This window comes from Leishmania panamensis (assembly GCF_000755165.1).
Source record: "Leishmania panamensis strain MHOM/PA/94/PSC-1 chromosome 8 sequence".
Classification (NCBI taxonomy): Eukaryota; Euglenozoa; class Kinetoplastea; order Trypanosomatida; family Trypanosomatidae; genus Leishmania; species Leishmania panamensis.
The window spans coordinates 337098-361862 of record NC_025887.1 but is presented as its reverse complement, the minus strand read 5'-3'; the positions used below and the strand labels follow the sequence as shown (position 1 = coordinate 361862).

At 59.0% G+C, this 24765-nt stretch overlaps 4 protein-coding genes across 4 annotated transcripts, besides 1 other annotated feature; all 4 read left to right on the top strand.

Moving 5' to 3' along the window:
* Window positions 1-1855: 1855 nt before the first annotated feature.
* CPB (cathepsin L-like protease) lies at window positions 1856-3184 on the top strand (the record flags this gene model as incomplete). Its single annotated transcript, XM_010705915.1, has 1 exon — window positions 1856-3184. The coding sequence occupies one exon, from the start codon at window positions 1856-1858 to the stop codon at window positions 3182-3184; it is 1329 nt and encodes a 442-aa protein (XP_010704217.1).
* A 3631-nt stretch (window positions 3185-6815) lies between these two features.
* On the top strand, window positions 6816-13982 carry LPMP_080860 (dynein-related ATPase, putative; the record flags this gene model as incomplete). The annotated part of the gene is made up of 1 exon (XM_010705914.1): window positions 6816-13982. The coding sequence occupies one exon, from the start codon at window positions 6816-6818 to the stop codon at window positions 13980-13982; it is 7167 nt and encodes a 2388-aa protein (XP_010704216.1).
* Window positions 13983-15014: 1032 nt separating this feature from the next.
* On the top strand, window positions 15015-15995 carry LPMP_080850 (hypothetical protein; the record flags this gene model as incomplete). Its single annotated transcript, XM_010705913.1, has 1 exon — window positions 15015-15995. One exon carries the CDS (start codon window positions 15015-15017, stop codon window positions 15993-15995), a length of 981 nt encoding a protein of 326 aa, XP_010704215.1.
* Window positions 15996-18599: 2604 nt separating this feature from the next.
* Window positions 18600-19024: a repeat region.
* Window positions 19025-19437: 413 nt separating this feature from the next.
* On the top strand, window positions 19438-23550 carry LPMP_080840 (hypothetical protein; the record flags this gene model as incomplete). The annotated part of the gene is made up of 1 exon (XM_010705912.1): window positions 19438-23550. One exon carries the CDS (start codon window positions 19438-19440, stop codon window positions 23548-23550), a length of 4113 nt encoding a protein of 1370 aa, XP_010704214.1.
* Window positions 23551-24765: the final 1215 nt, after the last annotated feature.

Genomic DNA, 24765 nt, shown 5'->3' with positions numbered 1-24765 from the left:
GGGCTACGTGCGCGTGCGCAAGGGAACGAACGAGTGCCTGATCCAGGAGTACCCCGTGTCCGCGCAGACGTCCGGCAGTACCACCCCTGGTCCGACGACGACGACGAAAGCCCCCAAGGGCTTGGTGGTGGTGCAGACGACGTGCACCGATTATTTCTGCAGCAAGGGGTGCAAGGAGAAGGTGTTCAGCACGAACCAGTGCTACGGGAGCAAAGGGGGCAAATCCGTTACGATGCAGTGCGGTATGAGCGAGGTGCTCGTGCGCATCTATCCGAGCAGCGATTGCAGCGGTACGCCGGAGTACAAAGTGATTCCTGAGGGTAAGTGTATGGTGTCGACGTCCGGCTCGAGCAAGAGCATCTGCACGTTCAAGTAGAGGTGAAGCGTGTGAGTGAGTGTGTGTGTGTGTGTGTGTGTGGTAGTAGCGAGGTGTCGCGGGTGGATGGATGGTCGTCGATGCGTGCTCGCTATGGCAGCTTCGCGTTAATACAAGATCTGAGCTGGAGGAAGGGGGAGATGACTCCGGCGAAAGAGTAGGAGAAATAGGAGGCCGAATGTAGGGGAAAAATGAACGATCACGCGCGCTGTGAATAGGAACTGCGGCACCACCCTCCTCCGGGTATACTGCAAATTGTTCTTCTGCCCGCCCTCGGTCCCCGCCGCCTCCTCCTTTCTACGTCTCTTCCCACGTCCTTCTCTTACGCGCCAATAGAGCAGTTGCCTACCACGCCCACACGCAAGCGCGCACAGGAACACAGGCAACCTTTTCGCTCTGCTATCGTCTCTCTCTCTTTTGTTTTTCTCTTCCTCCATCAGCGCCTTTTGTTTTTGATTCGAGCAGTTTTTTCGTTCTTTGTTTTCTCTCTTTCTCTCGAGAATGGCTTCGTTTTGTGGTTTGGCTGTGGCATACCTCTTCTGGGTTGTCTACTGCGCATACGCCCCCCCCTCCCCCCGCCTTTCTTTTTCGCCTTCCCAGGTCTCTGTACCGCTTTGGTTGCCGGGACTCTCTCTACCGTGGAAGTGTGCCTATACCTGTCCCCTTCCCTCTCTCTTTGCATCTTGCAGGTACACCGCTTTCACATCGCAGTCGTGCCTATGCAGATGCTTGCACAGCCTGTCCAACGCCTTCCACCCACCTTCGTTCCCCCCGCTCCCCCCTCTACAAACTACTTTTGTTTTCCGGTTTGCTTTACGAGTTCCTCTCTGTGTATGTCTGCGCGTGTGTGCCTGTACGTATGGATGAGTCTCAACGTTACTCAAAAAACAAAGCAACAACAGAGGAAACGCACCGACATCGAGGGGAAAGTGAGGGGGATGTACGTGCTCGCTCATGTGCGTGCACGTATGCACCACTGCCGCGGTGGCGGCATTAGCGAAGTTCGGTAGTCGGATGGGCCCGATGCTGCGGCTCGCAGGAGAGGTGTAACATGGTACGTATCGAGTGAGCGACGCTATTGAATTTACGAGTGTTGCCACTTTTCCCTCCTTTCGGTTGTCACGCAGCGCAGCCACTGGGAATGTGCGGCGTGCCTCGGTGCGCGCCTCTCCCCTTCCCTCTGTATGCGCGATGTATTGGTGCGCCGCTGTTGTGTGAGGTCGTCCGCACCTGCGCTGCCTGCGACGACATTCCCTCCCCCTCTTGTACTCTCGCTGTCCCCCCCTCCCTGCGCCGTTATTCATTGATCCTGACTCGCTCTGCGGCTTCTCTCCACCACCCTCAGCATCTGACCCTATTCCACCCACTGTCTTCGTGCTGTAGCTGTGACCTCTGCGGCTGCGCATTACCTTTGCTTCCCCCCTCGGTCTCTTCCTTGCTGCTTTCCGTTTTTCCTTCTCCCCTTCCTGCCCCCACGCGATGGCGGTGCCGAGGGTCCTTCTGTGTGTTGTTGCGGCTGTGTGCGTGCTGCTGGCGGCTGCCGGCGTGCCTGCGCGAGCGATGTACGTAGGCAGGCCGGTCTCTGTGCTATTCGAGGAGTTCAAGCAGACGTACAAGCGCGTGTACGCGACGCTGGCCGAGGAGCAGCAGCGGGTGGCGAACTTCCAGCGCAACCTGGAGCTGATGCGCGAGCACCAGGCGAACAACCCACACGCGCGGTTCGGGATCACGAAGTTCTTTGACCTGTCGGAGGCAGAGTTCGCCACGCGCTACCTGAGCGGCGCCACGCACTTCGCAAAGGCGAAGAAGTTCGCAAGCCAGCACTACCGCAAGGTGGGCGCGGACCTGTCGACAGCGCCTGCTGCGGTGGACTGGCGTCAGATGGGCGCCGTGACGCCGGTGAAGGACCAGGGGGCGTGCGGGTCATGCTGGGCGTTCTCGGCGATCGGCAACATAGAGTCGCAGTGGTACGTTACCACCCACTCGCTGATTACCCTGTCGGAGCAGGAGCTGGTGAGCTGCGATGATGTGGACGAGGGCTGCAACGGCGGCCTGATGCTGCAGGCATTCGACTGGCTGCTGAACAATAAGAACGGAGCCGTGTACACGGGTGCTAGCTACCCCTACGTGTCTGGTAATGGTAGTGTGCCCGAGTGCTCGGAGAGTAGTGAACTCGTTGTCGGTGCGTACATCGATGGCCATGTGACGATCGAGAGCAACGAAGATACGATGGCTGCGTGGCTTGCGGTGAACGGTCCCATCGCTATTGCGGTTGACGCCAGTGCCTTCATGTCGTACACGGGCGGCATCCTGACCTCGTGCGATGGTAGACAGCTGAACCACGGTGTGCTGCTCGTTGGGTACAACATGACCGGCGAGGTTCCGTACTGGCTGATCAAGAACTCGTGGGGTGAGAACTGGGGCGAGAAGGACTACGTGCGCGTGCGCAAGGGGACGAACGAGTGCCTGATCCAGGAGTACCCCGTATCCGCGCAGACGTCCGGCAGTACCACCCCTGGTCCGACGACGACGACGAAAGCCCCCAAGGGCTTGGCGGTGGTTGCGCAAAGCGACTATGTCGGCCTGAAATGCAGTGATAGGTGCCGCTCGATCCAGGTGATCTTCGGTGAGTGGCATGGGGGCCCAAGGGGAGAGGATTTCATTGTTTTGTGCGCCCTGAAGGAGGTGTTCATGCGCACCTATCCGAGCAGCGATTGCAGTGGCACCCAGCGATATGGCGTCATAGGCGATGCCGTCTCTCTGAAGATGTTCGGTGGCTTAGACATGAGTGCCAACATGCCTGTCTAACCAGAACAACGTTGCTCATGGGCGAATAAGAAAAAAAGCTGAGCTACACAAGAGAGGGTTTGTGTGGCGCCGTGCACTGCTGATGACTACACGGTATACACCCATCCACGTAGCCCCCACTCCGGAATTCCCCGTCCTTCTTCTCCTTTTGTCTTCGCTGCTACGGTATCGTCAGGGTGTGTGGAGCGTGCGTTGTTTACCTGTCGTGCGGCTCTACGATCCCCTACACGGCTTCACTCCTCCCGTTTTTTTTTTGTTTTGCATCCTGCTGCCCCCCGTCTCTGTGGTAGATGGAGAGTGCGTAAGTTGGTGGTTAGGAAGCGGAGAGGTGCACGCAAGGTCTCTTTTTTTCTTTGGTCACCCAGCGCTTTGCGACTATCACAGCCACCCTTTTCCCCTTGTCACCCGTCATCCTTATCATCTCTTTAGTTTTTCTCCTGACGTTGTTTTTGCTCCTCCTCCTCCTCCTCCCCCCTTCCCTGTGAAGTCGCTTATATACCACAGGACGACAATGTGAGCAGGACATCACACCTCTCCTTGTCGTTTGTCTGGTTCGTTTCCTCTCGAGTAGGTGTGCCGCCCTCTCCTTATCTCTGTTTGTGCATACCCACACACCCACACAGACACGCAGACAAGCGAGCAGAATAAGGAAAACGAACTTCACCCCAACCAACCTCCATCTCAACTTTGTTTTCTCTCATTCCTGTGCGTGTTTTTTTTTTTAATTCTCTCTGTGTTTTTTCCCCTCCATCCTTTTCGGGTTTCGATTTACCTACTCACCCCCACCTCCCTTCACACACACACACATGCACACATTCAGCCACCGAAGCAGACACGCACTTGAGAGCACAACTGAAGGGCAGCGAGAAGTCGGACGGAATGAGGGAAAGCAGCGCAGTAAGTTACAGCCTACTGTGTGTCTGAGATGAACACACAGACACACACATAATGTGGCAACACCAATAAAACGGTGAGTGCAAATCACTGTGGCTCTATCAGTGACGTGTCTCTCTCTCTGCAGGCTCGTGCGTATGCGGATGTGCGTGTGGTGAGTCGGTGACTCCTTTTTTCTCTCCTGACTTGTTTTCGTTTGTGTGTGCGTTTATCCGTCCTTCTGGCGTCCGCACACCCATCCTTGTCATCTTCACATGCATACACTCGTGGGCTCTATGCCTCCTCTCATTTTTCTCTCTCGTCGTGCATACGACACCGAAGCCTCCCCCGCCTCCTCTTGTGACTGACCACCGCGTGGTATTACTCTACAATGACTTCTCTTTTGTTTTCCTTCGCCTTTGTTTTCCACCATCTCCCTCTTAGTGTGCTCAACGCCGTTTTCTTATTTTTGTTTTGTTTGTTTTTTTGTCCTCTCGGTTGTCTCTCGATTGATGCTTTCCATTCTCATGTGCATGGCGGCGGAGATGCACGTGTGTGGATCTGTGAGCCTATGATGGGTTTGTTGTGGGGCTGTTGCTGCCTTTTTCTCCTCTCACTCGTCTACCACGCTTCGCTGTGGCGTGGGCAGCATCGTCCTCCAATGCGTCGAGTGCGTGGCAGGTAAAGAGAGGATCTCAGCCAATAAGCGAAACAAGACCTCCTGTGTGCGGGAGGGAGCAACACAACAGCAAGGGCAGCAGCAGGGACTACAGGAGGCCTTGACACCACCCCCACTGGAGCGGTGACAAAAAGCGAAAATAAAACACGGAAAAGGACATCACCCCAGTAAAAAAGGAGAGTCGAGGCATACCGTGCATGTATGTACATGTGCGTGCGTGTGTCTGGGCCTGTCAGCGTCCCGCTTCTCCTCCTCCCCCCCGTCTCTTACCCGCGTCCCTCCTCCCCCCTTTTTCCTCGCCTGCGCTGCTCTATGTCTATCTAAATCCATCTTCTCGTCATGGACGCCCACTTCACTTACTGTATACGAACTTGTGTTGTTTAGGCGAGGGAGTATCGTGTTCGCACAGTGGGCTCACTGGAGGGAGCGGCGAGGGGGCGGGGAATTGCGAGAGAAGAGCCAGCGGAGTAACACCAGCAAGCGAGGAACAAAACAACGTGGGCGCACTTTCTTCTCTCAGGGATCCAATACAGCAACATGCGAGAGCTACGTGCCGACGGTATGAGGAACGAGGGGGGAGAATGGACAGCAGCAGCAACAGAAGCGCAGTTTAAGGGGGACGACCAGGAGCGCATGGCCGATGGCCATGCTTAGAGGACCGGCCTAGCGGTGTACGTGGACCCAATACACGCAGTCAGTGATATTCCTTCTCTCTCCCTTCATCACGGTCAATGTCGTGTTCAGCCAAGGTGACGTTCCAACAGCAACGGGTGTTTCGAGTGACGAGAACAAACGGAAGCGAAGCAATCGCAAAGGGGCAGCGAAAAAAAGAAAGCAGTGCGTGTGTGTGTGTGGGGGGGGGCCGGGCTAGGCCGGTCTCTTAGCGTTTGTGGGCAACGATCCCCCCAACTTGCCGATGATAGGGAATGGGCATTGCGTGAAGGGCGTGGGAGGCGACAATTGTAGAGTGGAGGGGAACGGCGAGACTCCACCTGAGAAGGCGGCCGTGCGTCGCATCCCCCTTTCACTCTCCCTCTTCCTCCCCCCTCCCGTTCAGCATGCGACAAGCGGCCTTGTTGCGTGTCCTGACTACTACATGCATCCCCTCGGTGCTCCTCACGCCGTTTCTTCCCTTTTCTCTCTTTTGCTATGCCGTCTCCCACTCATCCGTACGCGCGCACCCACACATGTGCGTCGAACGGGCTCTCCACAGAACAAAAGAAAGCAACAAGATCCATCAGAGTAGCGCACGGGCAGCCGTCTGTGCCCCTCCCGCCGTCGCCTCCCCTCTATACCCCCCTCCCCCACCCGAGCTTACCCCCGACGCTGTCGCTACCCTAAATAGTTTGCGGCTGCCTTGTCATCGCGCACCTTCCATTTTTCTTTTCCACGCACCCGCACACGCACACGCACATATATATATATATATATATATATATATATATGCAAACAAGGAAAACCGAAACGACCACGGCACTGAGCAAGGCTGCAGAGGTCACGGCAACCACTGCGCCATCCTCGCTCCTTTGTGTGTGACGTTTTATATATTTCCTTTGAACGTGACGTTTTTCCATGTTGTGCCGTCATCTCGCTGCAGTCCTATGCCCTGCGCTCCGTTACCCCTTACGGACCTCTTTTCACTACTACCACTGCCACAATCGCCGTATCGTTCCTCACATCTTCGACCCCGCTCCCGCCACCCCGACATCGTCGTCCAGCGTCAAGTTTGCTGCGCCCTCGCCTGCCCTTTTGTTCTGCAGCATCGACAATACTTTTGAATGGTCACGGCGGCATTATCGACCCACACTTCTGTCGACCACGCAGTCGCTTTGTAGTCCCGTCGGCAGCGGCAGTGCATCAGGGACCCCACCAGGAGGTGTGCGCCGCGCTGGAACTCCAGCCATGTCACAGGATGGCGTGGAGGTGCCATGCAGCATGTGCCTGACCATCGGCGATGTAATGATTCCGGTGCCGGAATACGCGGCGCACCCCGAGCGTGTGGTCTGGGCTCCCCCCGGCGTTGACCACACCGTACAGTACCTTCAACCAACTGCTGCGGTCGACCCGGCGGAGGGAGCCATGGGACCCACCGGTGGCTTACCGTCCTTGAACGCCGGTACAGTGACGGAGGAGAATATGTTCTTCACCCTGCAGGACCCGCTCACGCGGAGCTACCTCCGCTGGATCGCTCAGAAGGAGCAGCTGGGCCAGGACATGTGTCTCATCGGTGACCCCGGCCCTGCCATGCGCTGGCTGGTGATGCTTTACAGCCATCTCACCCGCCGCGAAATCCGCGTCGTTTACCTAAACAGCGACATCACAGAGAGCGACCTGAAGCAGCGTCGTGAGATCCGAAACGGCAACCTCATCTACGACGACCAAAGCGCCGTCTCAGCTGCTGTGGAGGGTCAGCTGTTGGTGCTCGAGGGCCTCACGCGTGTGGAGCGAAATGTGCTGCCGGTGATCAACAACCTCCTCGAAAACCGTGAGATGCACCTCGACAACGGCTCGGTTCTTATTCACCCGGCGCGCTACGACTCGCTACTGCAGAAGCTATACGAGTCAAAGCTCCAGCAGAGGGGACATCAACAACAGAGCGCAAGTGACGGTCTGCGGAACGTCGAGCTGATTGCTGAAGCGAAGCGTGAGCTGGCTCAAATGGGTCTGGTGCGCGTTTCAGAGAGGTTTCGCGTGATTGGGATTACAGTGCCGGTACCACCGTACGAGGGCAACCCACTTGATCCCCCACTGCGCTCGCGCTTCCAGTGCCTGTACGTCCGCACGCCGATGCCAGTGGTGGCGCCGTCGTCGTCCGTGGTGAGCGCTTTGGTGGCGCGCGCTGATGGCACGAGCCGCAATAACCATAAGCGGATAAAACAGGTGGCAGAGCTGCAGGAGCAGCATTCGGACCGCTTCGCACGGGTTGTGCAGCTGCGCGCGGCCATTACTGCTATCAACGACTCCACAAGCGATTTCCAGCTGAGCAAGCCGAGCAAGAAGAAGGTTACCTCGACTGCGCCGCTGCATGGCCGTGGAAGGGCCCAGCACACCCCCATGTACTATAGGGGTGGTATGGTGGAGCAGCTCTCCGAGGATGACGCCGACATCGCTGCGGGCGTAGATAACGCCGACAGCGGCGTCGCTGCGGCGAGTAGCCCCTTGCAGGCGCTAGACAACTGGGCCCTTGCCACTATTGCCCAGCAGCTCGCCCTCTTCCCTGATACACCGGTAGGTGAGGTTGTCATACGGGGCTTTCCTTGGCCTTACTACGCCCGCCAACTCACCCGCAGTGGCGCAGGTGGTGCGGCGACTGGGTATGCAAACGTTGAGGAATACCACCGCCGACTGGCGCAGTACGCAGAGGTGCTTCAGCACTGTCGCGTGTATCCGCCTTTACTCCTTGCCGCTAATCTCACAGACAACAACACGCATGCTCGCCGTTCCAGTCGTGAGGATAGTGGACTAAATAGGCTGCATGGCCATCAGGTGCGTGAGCCACCTGCCAAGAGGTTGCGCATGAGTGAAAGGCTGCGCACATTGGTGCAGGGTCAAGATGAGCCAGGAGATGACGAGCCTCGCGGCGCAGCGGCAGCTCGTGCCTACGTTCGCTCCGCCCAGCTTGTGTCCGCTCCCTCAACGGTTGTTAGTGTCCCACTGCCGGTTCAGCAGATTTACAACTATATCCTGCAGTACCGAAACGTTACATCCACCGCGGTGTTCTCCGGTGTGCCGGTCGTTGTGGCAGATGCGGTGGTGGCAACCGCTGCGCACAACGCTGAGCATCCTGGCCAGCCAGGGACGTACCTCCTGAAGGTTTTCATGGGCCCTCGGGCGCTCTGCTCACGCGGGTCCTCGGACGCGAGCGGCTATGCTGAATGGGACGTCGCAGAGTATCTCAGCACCACCGCTGCGCCCTCCACGGTCTTTACAACTGAACACTACCACGTCCTGCAGGCGATGCTGCAGGTGCACGCCAGCCGACAACACATCTGCCTGGTCGGCCCCACCGGCTGCGGCAAGACGGCCATGGTGCGCGCGTTTGGGCGGCTGCTGGGGTACACGCTTGCGCCGACGATGCATTTGTACACTGATATGACGCACAAGGACCTCTTCCAGCAGCGCATGACGGACCCTAAGACAGGCAACACAACGTGGCAGGACTCGCCGCTGCTGCGTGCTGCCATCTACGGCGAGCTGGTCGTGCTGGATGGCATGGAGAAGCTACCGAGCGGGATGCTGTCGTCCTTACAGCAAATCGTTGTGGACCAGAGCGCAGTGCTGGCTGACGGCACAATGCTGAAGTCAGCGATGGAATACAACCGGCTAAAGGAACGGCTCACTGAGCGCGACCCGATTACCGGAGTAGTGGTGTGGAAACCGACAGATGAGGACATGCGGGAGCGGAGGATTTTCCCGGTACACCCGTGCTTTCGAGTGGTGGCAACAGCGCGTCCGCCACAACCAGTCAGTAGCGGTGGCGGCGGTGCGGCTGGAAGCCGAGGCGGCAGGGACTTCTTCATTACACAAGACCTCACAACGCTGTTTCGCATGGTGGCAATGCCGGATGCCGGCGAGGATGCGCTAGGACCGGTGCTGCGGCAGGTCGCTCAGACAGAGGCACGCTTGCTGCAGGCAGAGACGTGGCGGAAGCAAGAGGCCCCGGCGGCAACCCAGCAGCGCATTGAGGCTGTTGTGGAGCAGCTTATCCAGTTACGCAATGGGCTGGCGGAGCTTCACTCCACAGACGGCAAGATGCCGCAACTCAGCCTCCGGCAGCTGCGCCAGCTCGTCCGCTCTGCCGTGCGTTACCCATCACGCATCGAGGAGAGTGTGTGCAACACACTGCTCCTGCCCCTGATGACAGGTGTTGCCGCTACCAAGGTGCGACACGCGCTGGAGACCTCCGGGTTGGTACACTCAAGCACCCGGACGGCGACGGGACGCGGTGACACGACATCAGCGGAGCCGACGGCGGAGGGCGAGGTTCTTCTTGTGGCCCCAAATGACGGTGTCCACGCCGGCGGTGAAGCCTCCACGAGCCCGAGTCGACTATGGAGCGTGAACGGGGAGCCTGTGCTACACCTTTCTCGCGTGTACACGCAGGCGGAGTTGGCCCTGGTGCCATACGTTACCGGGTTCCACGCGAACCGTGTGCACGAGTCTATCTTGGCTTGGCTGGCGAAGCAGTACGCCATGGGCAGCAACATCCTCCTTATCGGCAACCAGGGCGTGGGGAAGAACAAGGTGGTGGACGCCTTTCTCTCGCGCCTCGGCATCCCACGCCACTATATCCAACTGCACCGTGACACGACCGTGGGCAGCTTGACGATCAACCCCACGGTAGAGGCCGGCAAGGTCGTCTGGGAGGACTCGCCGCTGGTGAAGGCGGTCCAGCGAGGCCACTGCCTTGTGGTGGACGAGATCGACAAGGCACCAGTGGAAGTGGTGCAGGTGCTGAAGGGCCTGATCGAAGACCGCGAGATGCGGCTCGGTGACGGGCGGCAGATCTACGACCCAGCGATGGAGCCGTACACATCATCTGCGGCAGGGACGATGCAGCGCATCGCCATTCACCCGGACTTTCGCATTATCGTCTTGGCCAATCCGCCGGGATTTCCGTTTCACGGCAACGACTTCTTCCGCGAGTGTGGTGACCTCTTCGCCGCATACGTGATGAGCAACCCGGACGCGGAGTCGCAGCTGTGCGTCTTGGCTGCCTACGCGCCAACCCTGCCGCGGCCACTGCTAAAGCGCCTCGTTCTGGTGTTTCTCGAACTACAGAACGCCTTCACTCAAGGGAACCTAACCTACCCCTTCTCGCTCCGTGAGCTGATTGCCGTGGTGAAGCACATGTCATGCTACCCGCAAGACGGAGTTTACGAGGCACTTAACAACGTCTTTAACTTCGATGCCCGTGACGAGAACACGCTGCGGGTGGTGCGGCAGGTGCTCGCCAACTGCCTCCAACCCATGATTCAGCAAGGTGGCCTGCAGCGCCTCAAGCCGTACAAGGCAGGGCAGCCGATAGCGTTGTTGCCCTTTAAGGAGCTGGTGACGCTACCCATGACAACGATGGCCACAACAGCGACGGCGACGGACGCCGGGCACTTTACCACCCTCGTCTTCCTCCCTGCAGAGGTTACGCTCAGCGAGCATCGCTTCCTGTCGCGCATTATGGAGGCGGAGGAGGAAGGAGCCGCGTCGCAGGGACAGGGTAGTCGCACGAGCGATACAGGGGCAGCGGCGTGGCATGTAACATACCCCACCGAGGCATTCTTCCCTGCCTCACCGGCTGCGGATGCCACACTATCCACCACAGAGGCCTTCACGGAGTGGGCAAGTCAATCCACCCTGCCATTCGTGAACTCCAACACCGATACGGTTGTTGCCATGACCTCTGTGGCGGCTGTTGGTGGCACCGATGCGGCGACAGAAGCGGCGACACTGCCGCTGCTCTCGGTCCTGCTGCTTCGCCGCACATCCGCAAAGGATGGCAGCAGCTGGAAGAGTGAACCGTCAGCCACTGCAACAGCGCTGCGGTTGATTGTCGCGACAGTGCGCCTGCCGCCTTCCTCCATAGAGGTCCGCTACCTTTTCGCCGACAAGGCAGAGGAACTGGCGACGCTTTGGCCAGTGGGCCATGCGCGGTTTGTTGACGTCTCCTCGCTGTACGCGACGGAGCTGGCAGACGCGGCGGAGTGCCTGTCTTCGCTCTTTACATTTACTGGGCTCGACATGTCTACACAGGCGCTTCCTTGGAGAACCGGTTGCGGCGAGGCTGGTGACACCATGGGGCAGCAGCAGCACCTCCGCATCTGGCCGCCGTCGCTGGCGACCTGGTCGCACACGATGGGTGGACGGACGTCCCTTCTGCGCAAGAGAGATGGGACTGGATTGGATGGCGAGCGTACTCCGCAGGGCGTTGTGCTGCTGTCTTCTAACAAGACGGGCCGCACAGTACTGATTGACGTGCTGGCAGGGGCCGCCTCGGACTTGTACATGGCGCGCATGGGCCTCGCAAAAGGCGCGACGACGTCAGCGAGCAACACAGCCTGCGCAGCAACCACCACGTCTCTCGAACCTGTGTTGCCTCTCCACCTAGACCGGTGCCTGTCCGCTGCATCGGCGACATCAGCTGCGCAGGCAAGCGTCCGTGTGCTTGATGTGAGTGCCCGCCATGGCGTCATCTGCTTTGCCGCTGCCTCGTCAGCCACAAAGGAGTGCTTTTTTCTCCTCCAAGGGCGAGTCGTGAGGGTGAGCTTCCCACAGCCAGTCGTGTCGTTGCGGTTTGTGGGCAGCCGATTGGCAACTGTGGAGATGGAGGCTCCTGCTGCAGGTGACGCTCGTGAGATGTCGAGACGGAGGGCACATCGCAGCACTGGTGTTGTGAAGGTGTCGGTGGCAGCCGACGGCAGGGCTCATGCGACAATGCTTCCTCTCTCGCCGGATACGCAACGGTTGGAGCTCGTGGATGCCCCTGCGATCGCTGCCGCTGATGATGGACCCACAGCGCACCTCTCTGCGAGCGACCGGAGCAGCGCGTCGCATGACGTCCTTGTCCCAGCGGACTTGAAGGGGTCGCTGTGGCGCGTCGCTGCCGCTGCTGCGTCGTCTTCGGCGAGCACGTCCCCATCCGCTGATGGAACATCTGATACCTACAAGGACGACCCGGTCGGTCGCAACGTCGTTTACGCCCGCGTCGAGGGCACCGCAGAAAGCGGGCTGCAGCTGCGCTACTATAAGAGTAAGACAGGACCTACCTCAGCGAGTGCCGTGCCGCTTGTCCCCACTGTCCTTGTTGACGACGCACGCCATCAGCTTCTTCACATTCATTCTGACGGCCGGACGGTCTCCGCGATCGACACGCAACACGCCACACAGCGCACATTTGCCAGCGTCCCTGAGGCGGCAATCCAGGCGGCTTCCACGTCGCCATCTGCTGCTACAGCGGACCTTTGGTCCCTTGACAACCACAGCGGCACTGTCTACGTGTGGAAGCCGGCGTCGCAGCAGGTCTCCGTTGCCGATGTGAATGGTGAGCGCGTGCGGCAGCGTTACTCAGAGTGGTCGTCGCTGCTCACCGGCAACGCGTCCACTGTCGGTGACGCTGCCACTGTTGAGGAGGACGAGGTAGGCGTGAAAGATTTCAAGATGAAGTACAGCACGCCACGCAAGCAGCCCTCCGGCACCTTGAAGCACGGCGAGATCGACGACAAGGAGCACCACGGCGGCAACACCTGGGCCGGCGGCACGGGCGGCACAGACACTGCGGGGCTTGGAGGGTTGGTGGGTCCATACCGCCTCGATAAGGGCAACCCTGTGCATCAGGTGTCGCCAGAGGAGAAGCGCAAGGTCCCAAAGCACCTGCTGGAGGAGGCACGGCGGATGGGCCGCAATGCGCTCAAAGAGCGCCTGCAGTCGATTGGCATGTCGGAGGAGGAGTATGAGGAGTACAAGGGCCTACAGGAGCGCGTGCAGCCAGCGGTGGCGCAGCTGCGAGCGCTGCTGATGGGGCTGAAGGCTGCCGAGGGTGAGCGGGTGTGGATGACTGGGCAGACGGATGGTGTGTGGGACGACAAGAAGCTTGTCGAGGGGATCGTGGGCGAAGCGAATGTTTACAAGCGCCGCGTCGACTCGAAGGAGACGAGTCCGTTTCAGCAAAAGTACAAGAAGCGGCTGGTCTTTGTGCTGGACGTGAGTGCGAGCATGTACCGCTTCAACAGCATGGACCAGCGCTTGACTAAGTTGCTCGAGACGACTATCATGATCATGGAGGCCTTTGCCGGGTTCGAGGCGAAGCTGGACTACGCCATGATTGGGCACAACGGCGACAGCGACAACATCCCTCTCGTCAGCTTCAGCTCTCCACCTGCGAACCAGAAGGAGCGCATGATGATCTGCCAGAAGATGTTGGCATACGCGCAGTACTGCTGGTCTGGCGACAACACTGTCGAGGCAATGCGGCGCAGCATTGAGTTGGTGACGAAGGAGAAGGGCGACTCGTACTTTGTGTTTGTCATTAGCGACGCAAACCTGCGCCAGTACGGCATCACACCGCGCGAGCTGGCGCAGATCATTCAGAGCAAGCCGGAGGTGAAGATGTTTTGCATCTTCATCGCAACGCTTGGGGCGCAGGCGTCGCATCTGCAGCAGCAGTTGCCGGCTGGGCACGGGTATGAGTGCATGCGAACAGATGTGCTGCCGCAGGTACTGCGTCAGATCTTCACCTCCGCGAACCTATTCTGAGCCGAGGAGGGACAAAGTCGAATGTGTGCCTTGCGTCCATCCAGCAAACGGTGTGTGTGTGTGTGTGGGGAGCATTTCTCTTTTCTTCGACCATACGCCGATGTGTTTGTATGTGCATAGTCTGTATGTGTGTGTGTGTGTGTGTGCGTGTGTGGGAGTGCGGAGCTTTCCCCCTTTTTCCCTTCTGCTTAAGTGCAAAAGTGAAGCGTACAGTGCTGAACTGGATGGGTGGGGAGGACGGCGCAACCTCTCAGGTGATGAGAGTCCGCTGTGCCTATCCTTACACCCCCTCAACTTCTTCTGTTTGTCCTTCCCTTTTCCAGCGCCTTGTACTGTTCGCTCGAATGTCTTGCCAGACTTCTTCCCCCTCCTCTTCATATCGGTGACAGGGGCTGGGTGGGTGGGTGGGGAGACGAGGGAAGGGAAACGATGCCCGCGGCGAACAGCCTTCCCTCTTGGTTATTTACTATTGTGCTTGATGCCCAGCGACTAAACACGTCCGCGCCCGCTTGTTCAATTGACGAGTGACAGCGAACCGACAGAGGGGAATGAAGGACGGAGCGCTGATTGCGCGTCGTCGACAGCGACTGAAATGCATGCAGGTCCCTCCCCCCTCCCCCCCATACACACCTGTACACTCAGGCAGGCTCACCGAAGTGCGACTGCCAAGGTGGGGAAGAGAGACTACCGTGTTACCGTATGCCCCAGGGGGTACTTGAACTGTCAGCCTTAATTTCGATGCCGATAGCCCCATCAGCATTGCACCGCTCCCTCTTTTTATTCTCCATCACGTCATCGATCAGGTGCTTTGTTATAGTCCACAGGGTGCGCCTGCAACTTCCCCCGTGCACACGGGACTTCCATTTTCGTTTTGCATTTCGTCAACGCCTGAGAGTACACATCACAAGAGCGACAGTCGCACGGCGATTGGTGGGACGCCTTGGGCAAGTGCAGCGGCGAACATACACCCACACCCACACCCACCTGCAGACAGACACTCTCGGAGGGCATCAACCCCCCCCCTTCTCAGGCATGAGCGAGGTGCAGCAGGCGGCCGAGATTGCGCGACTCCTGGCGTGTAAGGCGCGCAAGGCGAGCCCATTTGAGTTTCTCCAGCTCGACATCGCCACATGCGAGCTGGCGGATGTGAATCGGCAGTATCGAAAGATTGCGCTACTACTGCATCCAGACAAGTGCCAACTCGCGAACTCCACGGACGCCTTCCACGCCGTGGAAAAAGTACACAAGTCGCTCAGCCAGGAGGCCATCTTTTACCACCTGAAGCGGGCGTATCAGAGGCAGCAGGACCGACTAGTAGAGGAGGGCACCTCCGCCACGGCAACAGGGAGTCACAGTGTTCCGGCTGCTGGGGCCGCGACTGGGCAGAAACGCGCACGTGAGGCGGAGACGGCGCTGCCGCCCATCGCCTTCGGCTTCCTCACGCAGCTTGCCACCAGCGGTCTGTCCAGCGACGCGCAGAAGGCGGCTGAGGTTCGCCGGGTGCTGCAATGCAAGGCGAGTGACTACTTCATCATCCTCGATGTGGACCCCAGCACCTGCACCGTGGCCGACGTTGACCGGCGCTACCGTAGGATGGCCCAGGCGTTGCACCCCGACAAGTGCCAGCTGCCCCACGTGCAGGAGGCCTTCACCGTCTTCGAGAAGGCGCACAAGGAGCTGACAGACGAGAAGAAGCTCGTACGCTTCAAAGTTGCTTTCGAGCAGCAAAGAAAGAGAGAGGCCGCGTTGGAAGCGGCGGCTGCGCAGCGCGGGATGAGCGGGAGCGGCACTGGCACTAGCGAGTTCGGCCCAGAAGAGGGCTTGACGGCCGAGGAGCGCCTGCAGAAGCGGCGGATGGAGGCGCTGCGAGACCAGCAGCTCGAGGCCGCGCGCCTGGGCGAGGAGGCGGCACGGCGGCGTAAACTGAAGGAGGAGAAGGAGAAGGAGGAGACCGCGCTGGCGGTGGAGCTGGAGCGGCAACGCAAGGAGTGGAGGGACTTGGAGCTGTTTTAGAAGGCGTAAGTGCCGGCGACTCCCACACTCACTCTCTGTCCCTTTCACTTGGCGCTTGTGCAGGTAACCGTAGGGAAAGAGCGGGAGTGCGAGCGGTGCAGCGGAGGGGGGGGAGGGGAAGGGGAAGAGTGAAGTGCTTACATCGCTGATGCTCTGCTATGTGCTAAGTATGCGCTCCTATACGTAGAATTAGGAGAACGGAAAAAAGGAGAATAGAGAAGCCCATGCACCGCGCGCGCACCCACATCGAGAGAGACGCCGCACTGGTGGAAAAGACACACACACACACTGTAAAAGTGCAGAAGAGTGAGAGGGGGGGGGGTATCGGGGTGGAGAACGCAAGGAGGAGGATGGGGCAAAGAGAGAGAGGGGAAAGAGGGTGTTGTGTGTGCGCCGGGTTCTTGGCTACGCCATCACCGATGTGCACGCTCTCCAGTCTTCCTCTTTCTCTCTTTCTCGGCCTCCTCCCTCTCCTGCCTGTCCACACCGTAGCAGATCTTGCCTGCTACTGCTCCTCACCTCTCCGTCCACCCGCCATTCTCTCCTCACTTTCCCCCTTCCCTCCCTCCACTCTCGAGGATAATTGGCGCGCTTTCTAGACCGTCAAAACTTCAATCAGCAGCTGACACCACTGCATTCCCCCTTCCCCCTTTCCCTTCCCCCCTCTTCTCTCTTCACTGTTGTCGTTGTCGTCGAGGCTCCTCTGACCAGTACGCGCTGGTGGGGAAGTGAACAAGACACACGAAACAGGAAAGTAACGCAGTACTGAAGAGAAAATGACGGAGGGTAAATAGGCAGGTGGAGAGAGAGGCACACACACACACACACACACCGGCACAGCCACGTCACCTCTTCTTCGTCTCCGTCTTGGTGGTCCTCTATTTTTTTTCTCCTCTGGCATCCGCGCCTGTGATGACTTGTGTGCGTGGATGTGTGCGCCAGTCTCAGCACCATCCGCGTTATCGAGCTGGCCTTCCCCCCTCCTCGCAGACACAGGCGCATTAGCTAGCTTCCTCCACTTCTTCTCACAGCCACCACTCACGGTCACAAGCACACCCACCCAGCCACACGCCAGTTGATGACAGGCGGCACGCAGACCGCGCATATAAGCAGGCAAACCATGAACAGGTCAAACTCACTAAACGAGCGATATGTTCGGTGCCTTTTACGCTCGAATTCCCTCCTCTTGCCTCTTCCCTGCCTTCTTATTCACTCATTTCGGTTCCTCTCCACTTTTCCACTGCGTAGCCAACCTGTTGCGTGAAGGAGGGGAGCCCTTCCCTCCCCATCACTGACCGTATGTCTCTTTCTGGAGTGCTTGTGTCGGGGTCTATGAGTGTATGTGTGTGTGTGTGTGTGTCTCCTCCACTTTCTTCTGTGCTTATAGCTTCTGCCCGTCAAATTCTCTTTCCGTGTTATTCTTATCGATATATATATATATATATATATAGGTCTTTGTGGGGTTGGTGTGTGAGGCCTCCGCGCTCTTTCTCTCCTTGTGCATGAGTGTGCTGACCGGTACGACATCTCTGCTTGTGTTGTCTTGTTCGGTGCCGTTGTCTGCCCCACTCGCCGCGCACCCCGCTCGTCACTCCTTCACGCCCCCTCCCCCCCCCCACGTACATTCTGACTTTCTCTCTCTCTCTCCCCTTCTCTCCTTCTCTTTTGTTCTTTCCGTTCGGTGTTTCTCGAGCTTTCCCCCCTTTGCCATCTCTCGCGCAGTGCCGCCTTTCTTCCGTTGTCGTCTCCCCCTACTTCATTTTCGTTGGCTCTACCCCATACCTCTACCCTGCGTGCTGCGGATACTACAGCTCTGCCGAGGCCGGCTTTAAACACCTGTGAGGCAACACCAAAGAACAATACAGCGCGTCCTGCGTGCCTATAGAGTAGTGGCCGTTAGTAGTCATTGGTTTTTTTTTTTAATGAAACCGCCGCTTTCCCTCCCTCCCTATTGCGACCAGCCTCCTTCACTTGGTACGAACACCACCACAGCTTGCGTCCATTTTCCCCCCTCTCATTCTTCCCTCTTGAGCCGCTGCCTCGCGCGTCTTCTTTTCCACTCCTCTCACTGTCCGCTTTCGGTGGTGCGTTTTCCTTCCCCTTTTCTTCGCTGCTCCTTTAGCGCTCGACAGGCGGTGGGTGGGTGGGTGAGTGGGTGGGTGGGTGGGCAGGACACACACAACGCACCCTTGCAGGAGCGTGGCGACTTCTTGCCACTCCGTCCTCCTCGAGCATCCACAGAAGCCTTTTCCTTCGTTTTTGCCTCCATTTCGGTATTCTCGCTGAGATGCTGTCTTCGTGCCCCTCACCACCTTCCTCTGTCTTGCTTGCCAACCCACTTGCCTCTCCTCTTTGGCCTCACGTGCGTTCTTGCTGGCGCTGCTGTCGTGGTGGCGTTCCTCATGCGGGCGTCCTGTGGGTACCATCGCTGTTATTTCGTTTGCCCTTCTCCCTTGCATTTTACCTTGTGCGTGTTAGTTTGCTGCTGCTACTTTCCTTCCCCAATCTCATCTTCTTCCCCCGCACCCTCTCTCTTTGTCTCCATCTCGTCAGTTCAGGGTTTTCTTTGGTTTCCATTGCTTGTGTCCCTGCACAACTCCCTGTTGACGGGGGCCACCTCGGCGCGGCGTCAGGGCCCGGCACCCTCCGCTCTGTGTGGGGGAGCCGAGCAGCCCCCACCCCTGCCGATGCCGAGCCACGTCTGGTGGTGACAGGGTCAGGCACCCACGGCGCAGGGAGGTCGGAGTGGCGCGCATCGCCACTGGTGTCGCCGACCAGGTCGTGGGTGGCGCTGCGTCGGAGTGCGGTGCGGCAGCGAACACGTCTGTGCCCCTCGTATGGTGGGCAGGGGCGGCGCGCCGGTGAGGGAGTCGGCGCGTTGCTGCCCCGCGCGTGTCTGCGGCTGCCCCGCACCCGGCGATGGGCCCGCGGCAGGCGGAGTCGTGGGGCCGAGTGTGGTTTCGCTCATGGCGGAGCTCGTCTTCATGTGTTGTATGGCGGAGAGAATGGGCACGCTGAGACGAGAGAAGAAAAAAAAGGAATGTGATGCGTATCTGCGCTTGCTGGCGCCACTGTTCGCAGATCGCCCCTGCAGGCACACGCGCAAGCGCCCTCGAACACCGACCGGTGCCCACCCTTTTGTTTTGTGTCCTTCTTCACTGGGTGCGCGTTGTTTTCATTTATTCGCTCTTTATCCACCATCACCACCCTGACCGCTCGCCTCTCACCTTCAACCTCAATTCAGCCTTTCAACGACTTTGCCCCCCCCCCCCTTTCTTTTCGGTTTGGGACTTTATACGGTCACATCTGTCCTTCGTTGCCTCTTTGGGTTCTCCTTCTTGATCACTGACACACCCACACACATCCACACACACCCACACACACAAAGCCACACAGAAAGTGGCACAATTTACTACTCTCTGCTAGGTTTTAGCCCAACCGCATGGAGCCGATAGAACCAGCGCAGCGGCTGGAGCGCCCTGTGGCGCCGCCTCTCTCGCCAGAGCGTGACGATGATATTGATGAGGACGAGGAAGACGAGTCGGACGTCTCTACCGAGATCGAGAGTGAGGTGCTGAGCCAGCAGTTCAAGAGCCTTCCCTGGCCCTTTCCTGCTGTAACCTTGTCGCTGGGCATCTCGCCCAGCGCGTCGACGCGGCGCGGTATATCACCATTGGCGAGCGATCAGCAGACGTGCGTATCTGGCTCATCCTTGACGGTGTGGTCTGGCGCGCAGGTTGTCTACGGCGGTGACACCGGCACTGTTTGGGCATCGGGGCTCGGTTTCAGCCGATTTGAGAAGTTACGCGCACCGCCCCGCAGCGGCACCAGTGGTGCGTCGCCACGCGCCGGCGCCGGTGCAGCCAGCAAGGGACTGATGACCACCATTGCTACCCCCACGCCTGCGACGCGTCCTATGGCAGGTACCACGCCCGCGACTATCGCACCCATTACAACGGTGACATCTTCGCACTGCGAGCTAACGTCCAAAAATTTGGACCGGTTGCGTGAGACTCGAGGCCCGTCGGATGCGTTGCAGGTGGCGCACTGGAAAGCGAATACACAAAGGACAGGGGTGCCTCTGCCGGCGGTCATCGCGGTCGGCCGAGCGCGTAGCGACTACGCAGCCGGGCCGGGTGGCACACGAGTGTCACGCGCGTCGGCATTGCTGAAGCAGCAGGCAATGCCAGCATGGCAGCGCGGCGTCATTTATAGCGGTGCTCGTGCGTTAGCTGATGTACCAGCACGCGTGGCAGCGACGACAGCGGCGAAGAGTGACGATGGTCTCAAGGCAAGTGTGGACGGGCTACGGGAGGAGCAGAGCGCAACTGCAGACGTAACACGCACAACGAGCTTGACCCCGCCTTCCGCTGTGGGACAGGACGCGCACAGTTGCCATGACGACTGCCTCCCACTGCGTGCCGAAGAAGACGACGACAGCGACGGACGTCGTGGAGTCGCGAGCGGGGATGGGGCAACTGCCACAACGGCGCCTCAGTTCTCCCCCGCCGCCACACCACTAGCGGAGGCGGCGCCAGGCGTATCACACTCCACGAATAAGGGGGATAATGCCCATGCGCTGGTTAAGCACCAACATCTGGGCCCCGCGAGGGCTCATTATCAGGGTCAGATTTTGCAGCTCGAGGACTGCACAGCGACTGGCATCGATGAAACGAGCTTGCTCCCATGGCGAGCGCAGGCGTCGAGAGCTGCTACGCGAGCTGGTGCGACCACCACCGGCTCTACCACTTCTGCCACTTGCGGCGTTGTGCACGGCACTCGTACAAATCTTGCATCGGCGTTGGTGGGGGAAAAGAAGAGCGCGCTGGGGACGTCATCGCAGTATATGACAGGCGGGCGTGGGGTCCAGGCTCCACGAGGCATCTCTGTCGCAGGCCGCGGCACTCGCAGCGGGACGCTGCTGCCGTCTAGCGTTCCCCCATTTGAGAAAGAGGTCGAGCACGAGAGCAGCGAAGCGGTGTGCGGGACGAAGCAGTTGTCCTTGGCTGACCATGTCAGGGAGCCGAATGATCAGGCTGCCAGTGGCATCGACGACTTGCTGGGCAGCTGTAACGTGGGCATGGTATCGCCGAAGAATGCACGCCGACTCGTCGTCCACCTACCAACATTGCCGCAGACCCACCCGGCTGTTTCCGCTCTCGTCTCAGAGAAAGCGAACCGTGATGGGCTCGAAGCAGAGCTGAGGAGTGTTGATCAGCGCAACGACGAGGCAGTAAATCACAGAGGCGGCGCCGAAGGCATGTCGTTGTCACCGGCGCTCACTCAACGGGTGAGGTCTGTGCTGAGCAGCAGCAGCCCCACCACCTCCTCGCGCCCTCCGTTCCTGTCGCTCACCGCCATTGGCGTTGGGTCAGCCACGTCGGGAGTTCTTCGGTCTGCCACGCAGACGTCTCCGAGGTTGTCAGCCGCTCTTCAGAGAATCACCATGCCACACAAACCGCAACAGCAAATGCGCCCCGCCGTCATAATTTCTTCCACCGGCACGACCGATGTGCCCCTGTCTCACCAGCTGCTAACGACCGTGACAGTCACCTCGCCCAGCAACACGGGCGACTTGCACACCAGCGTAGCGCAGGGGTCTCGGCTGGATCCATCGCGGTGTAGCGCCGTCAGGACAGGAATTACGAAGTGCAGTGTCTCATGTGACACCCGTATGCCGTCCTCGGCAGATTGTCTACCGAGCGTCGGCAGTACGCAGCCGCCGCTGTCGCTGCGCACCCCCGACGGTGGTGGTGGATTACGTTGGCAGCTGAGCGCAAGCAGCCACACGTCCAGCGCCGGCGCCTCTGACCAGCGCTCGCGCAGCGGTCGTGCTCATAACGCCAACTCCATTTCCTCTGCCTCTATGGCGTCCTCGTTACACGAGGTGTGTGCGCCTGCCGCTACCGCAGAGCACAGCAGCACAACGGTGCCATCCTTTCACAGCGGACTGAAGTCGGAGATGCTCTTGACCTTGGACGAGCAGGCTGGTGCAGCCGGGCTGAACAGCAACCATGTTGACAGAGGCAGCAACACGACTGTCGCATCGACCAAGGCTACCACGCTCATTTCAGCGGTTCCTGCCCCCGCAACGACATCGGCGGTGCGCGACCATATCAGTGGCAGCGCTGGCAAGCCACAGATCGTTGCAGGCGCTTCGGCGGAAGTGGCACTCGCCACCTCGCCACCCGCCGGGATTGGTGCTGGCGGCAGTGAGAAGTTCAGGGGCTCTTCCGTACAACCAGCCTCACGTGTGCGGCGCACACCAGCTCCAGGTTGGCAGCCGCGTGTGGGAGGTCGCATCAACCTTGCAGACCGGCGCACCTCGAAACCCGTACGCCTTGGAAATGCCGCCCTCACGCCCTCCGAGGTGACCAGTTCGGTGACGTATGCGGTGACATGTGCGGTGCGTGATCGACCTCGCACATTAGCGTCGCTGGACGGCTGTGTGGACCAGTCACCTGTGCAGGCCACTGATACCGCTGGAAGCGATATCGATGCTGCGGGGCCGTCTGTACAAGCGGATGCTTCAGATTCCCCCAGTGCAGCTGTTGTTGCAGCTTGCAGTGGTAACGCGGAGATGATGCCGGGCATGTGGAAGTTGACACACTCGCGTACTCTTATGCAGACAGATCGCAGATCCATGGCGCTGGTATTGCCTAGCCCAGATGACGACGGTGCTGGCAATGGAGTACCAGCGGCTGGCGTACGCGGGTGCCCAGGTCATAGTCGACCTCGCTCTCACAGTCTGCCGGCTGGGGCGTTGCCGAGTGCAGGCGACACTTCTGCGCGAGCCTCGGTTGACCTTTTGTCGCTAAAGAAGCGCAGTGCCCGGATCGACCAGGCGGCAGCGAGGCAACCACTGCAGCAGCAGGCACATCGACCAGAGTCACTCCCCTACGCCGCACCCGGTGCTGGTGATGGCGGTGGTTGTGGCCTGCGGCAGGAGGAATCGCATCACACCCTTCACAACCCGCCGGTCGCGCACACCAACAAGGTCAAAGGCAACATCCGCACAGCCCCCTCTGCCAATACGGTGGCCGCTGGCGGCGACGCGCTAGGGCAGCTGTTGCTGCTGCACTCTATGCATGCCATAGGTGATCCAGGCAGCAGCTTGGAAAGGGAAGCGGAGCGGGCGCCTGGTCGACTACCGACGTTGGGGCCAAACTCTACCGGAGCAACTGTGAATCCAGCGTGGTTGAGCTCACCCAACGACTTGGGTATAGTCGGTGGCCATGGTGATCAGTCGCGGGTGTCGGCGGGGCGTCGGAAGACTGTTTCAGTGATTCGTGAGAGTCCCTCAGCTCGATCGCGTTGCAACACCTGCAGCGACAGGAGCGGTAGCGACACGGACGGTCATCACCGCTACTACCCTAGGCGTCTCATCACGCTACCCGACACGGTGGAGCCGCAGGAGCATTCCCATGATGACGGCGTTGGGGAGAGCCAAGAACGTTCTAAACGCGCACCTGCGCGAAAGAAACCGCCGCCGCACCGCCGCCGCTCCGCTAACGTGAGTCTACCGGAGGACACTGAGGGAGGAAAGGTGTCGTAGCGCATCCGTCCCTCCCCCCTCCTTCCCATTTCCTTGGAGTGTACACGCATGACTTTACCACTGCCGCTGCACATCTCTCTTTTGTTCTGTACAGTTGTTTCGCATGCTGAGATTTGTGCGCTGCTTTTTCCTTCCTGGCGTGAATTTGTTTTGCATCTTCATACGGGACTATACACACACACACGCGTGTATGTGTGCTTGTGTGTGTGTGTGTGTATGGCTGCACAGCCATTGTGTATGTGTACACCCCCCCCTCTCTCTCTCTCTGCGCAATGTTGTGGCTCCTTTTCAGGCCCTCTCTTTCCTCTGTTTCTTCGCGCACAATTTCGCTTCTTTGCGTGCATTCCCCCCCCCCCCGCTTCCTTTCCTTTGGCGTCTACCTCAATGCCCTTCTGTGGTTGTGTGGGTGTGTTTCTGAGCTTTCCTCCACCTCCTTTGCTTCTTTCCCTCTCTTGCATCCATAATGGCTCTTGCGTATGTCCATGTCTTGTCCTTTCTCTCTGTGCATAGGCGTCTTGTATGCGCTGCGTTCGCTGTTTCGCCCGCACCCACACCCACCCACCCCCACACAGACGCTTATTTTATTCATTCAAGCTCATGCCTTGTTAGATTGGCTTTCTCTCTGTGTTAGTGAGCTGCGCTGCTGCTCCTTTTCGTTTCACCTCATCATCATTCGTTTTCCTCATTGTTTGATTTCCTGTTTCTTTTTTCTCCTCCAACCTCTCTCACAAGGGGGACAGGGGGAAAGGAGAAGAGAGCGGCTGGGTATGTGGGCGGGGTGAAGTAGACGGCAGCAGCTCCGCTTCGCACTATTTTCGCAGCCTCTCTATTCTCTCTTCTCTCTTCCTCCTGAGGTTTCCTCCCCATTCAAGACAAAGAAAAACGTGGGCATAGACATACACACGCGCACAACAATGATGTTCGCCACAGGCGTAGAGTGTCAGTGGCGGGTGCACGCGTGGGGGACGCCTCTGTCTTCTCTTTCGGTCGGTCTACTGCATCGGTTTTTCCCCCTTTCCGCTCCTCTGTGTATCTCTTGCGCATGGGCATGTGAGTGTGTGTGGGTGGGGAGTTCGCGTGTCAAAGCCCCTCCCTCCCCTCCCCGTGGTGTCGATTTTGGTGTGTTTCTTTGTTTTCTCTCCTTTGTTCTCCCTGTTGTGTTGTTCCTTCTTTCCCCCTTTACCCACGTGTTCGTGCTGGATGCCAGCCTCGCTT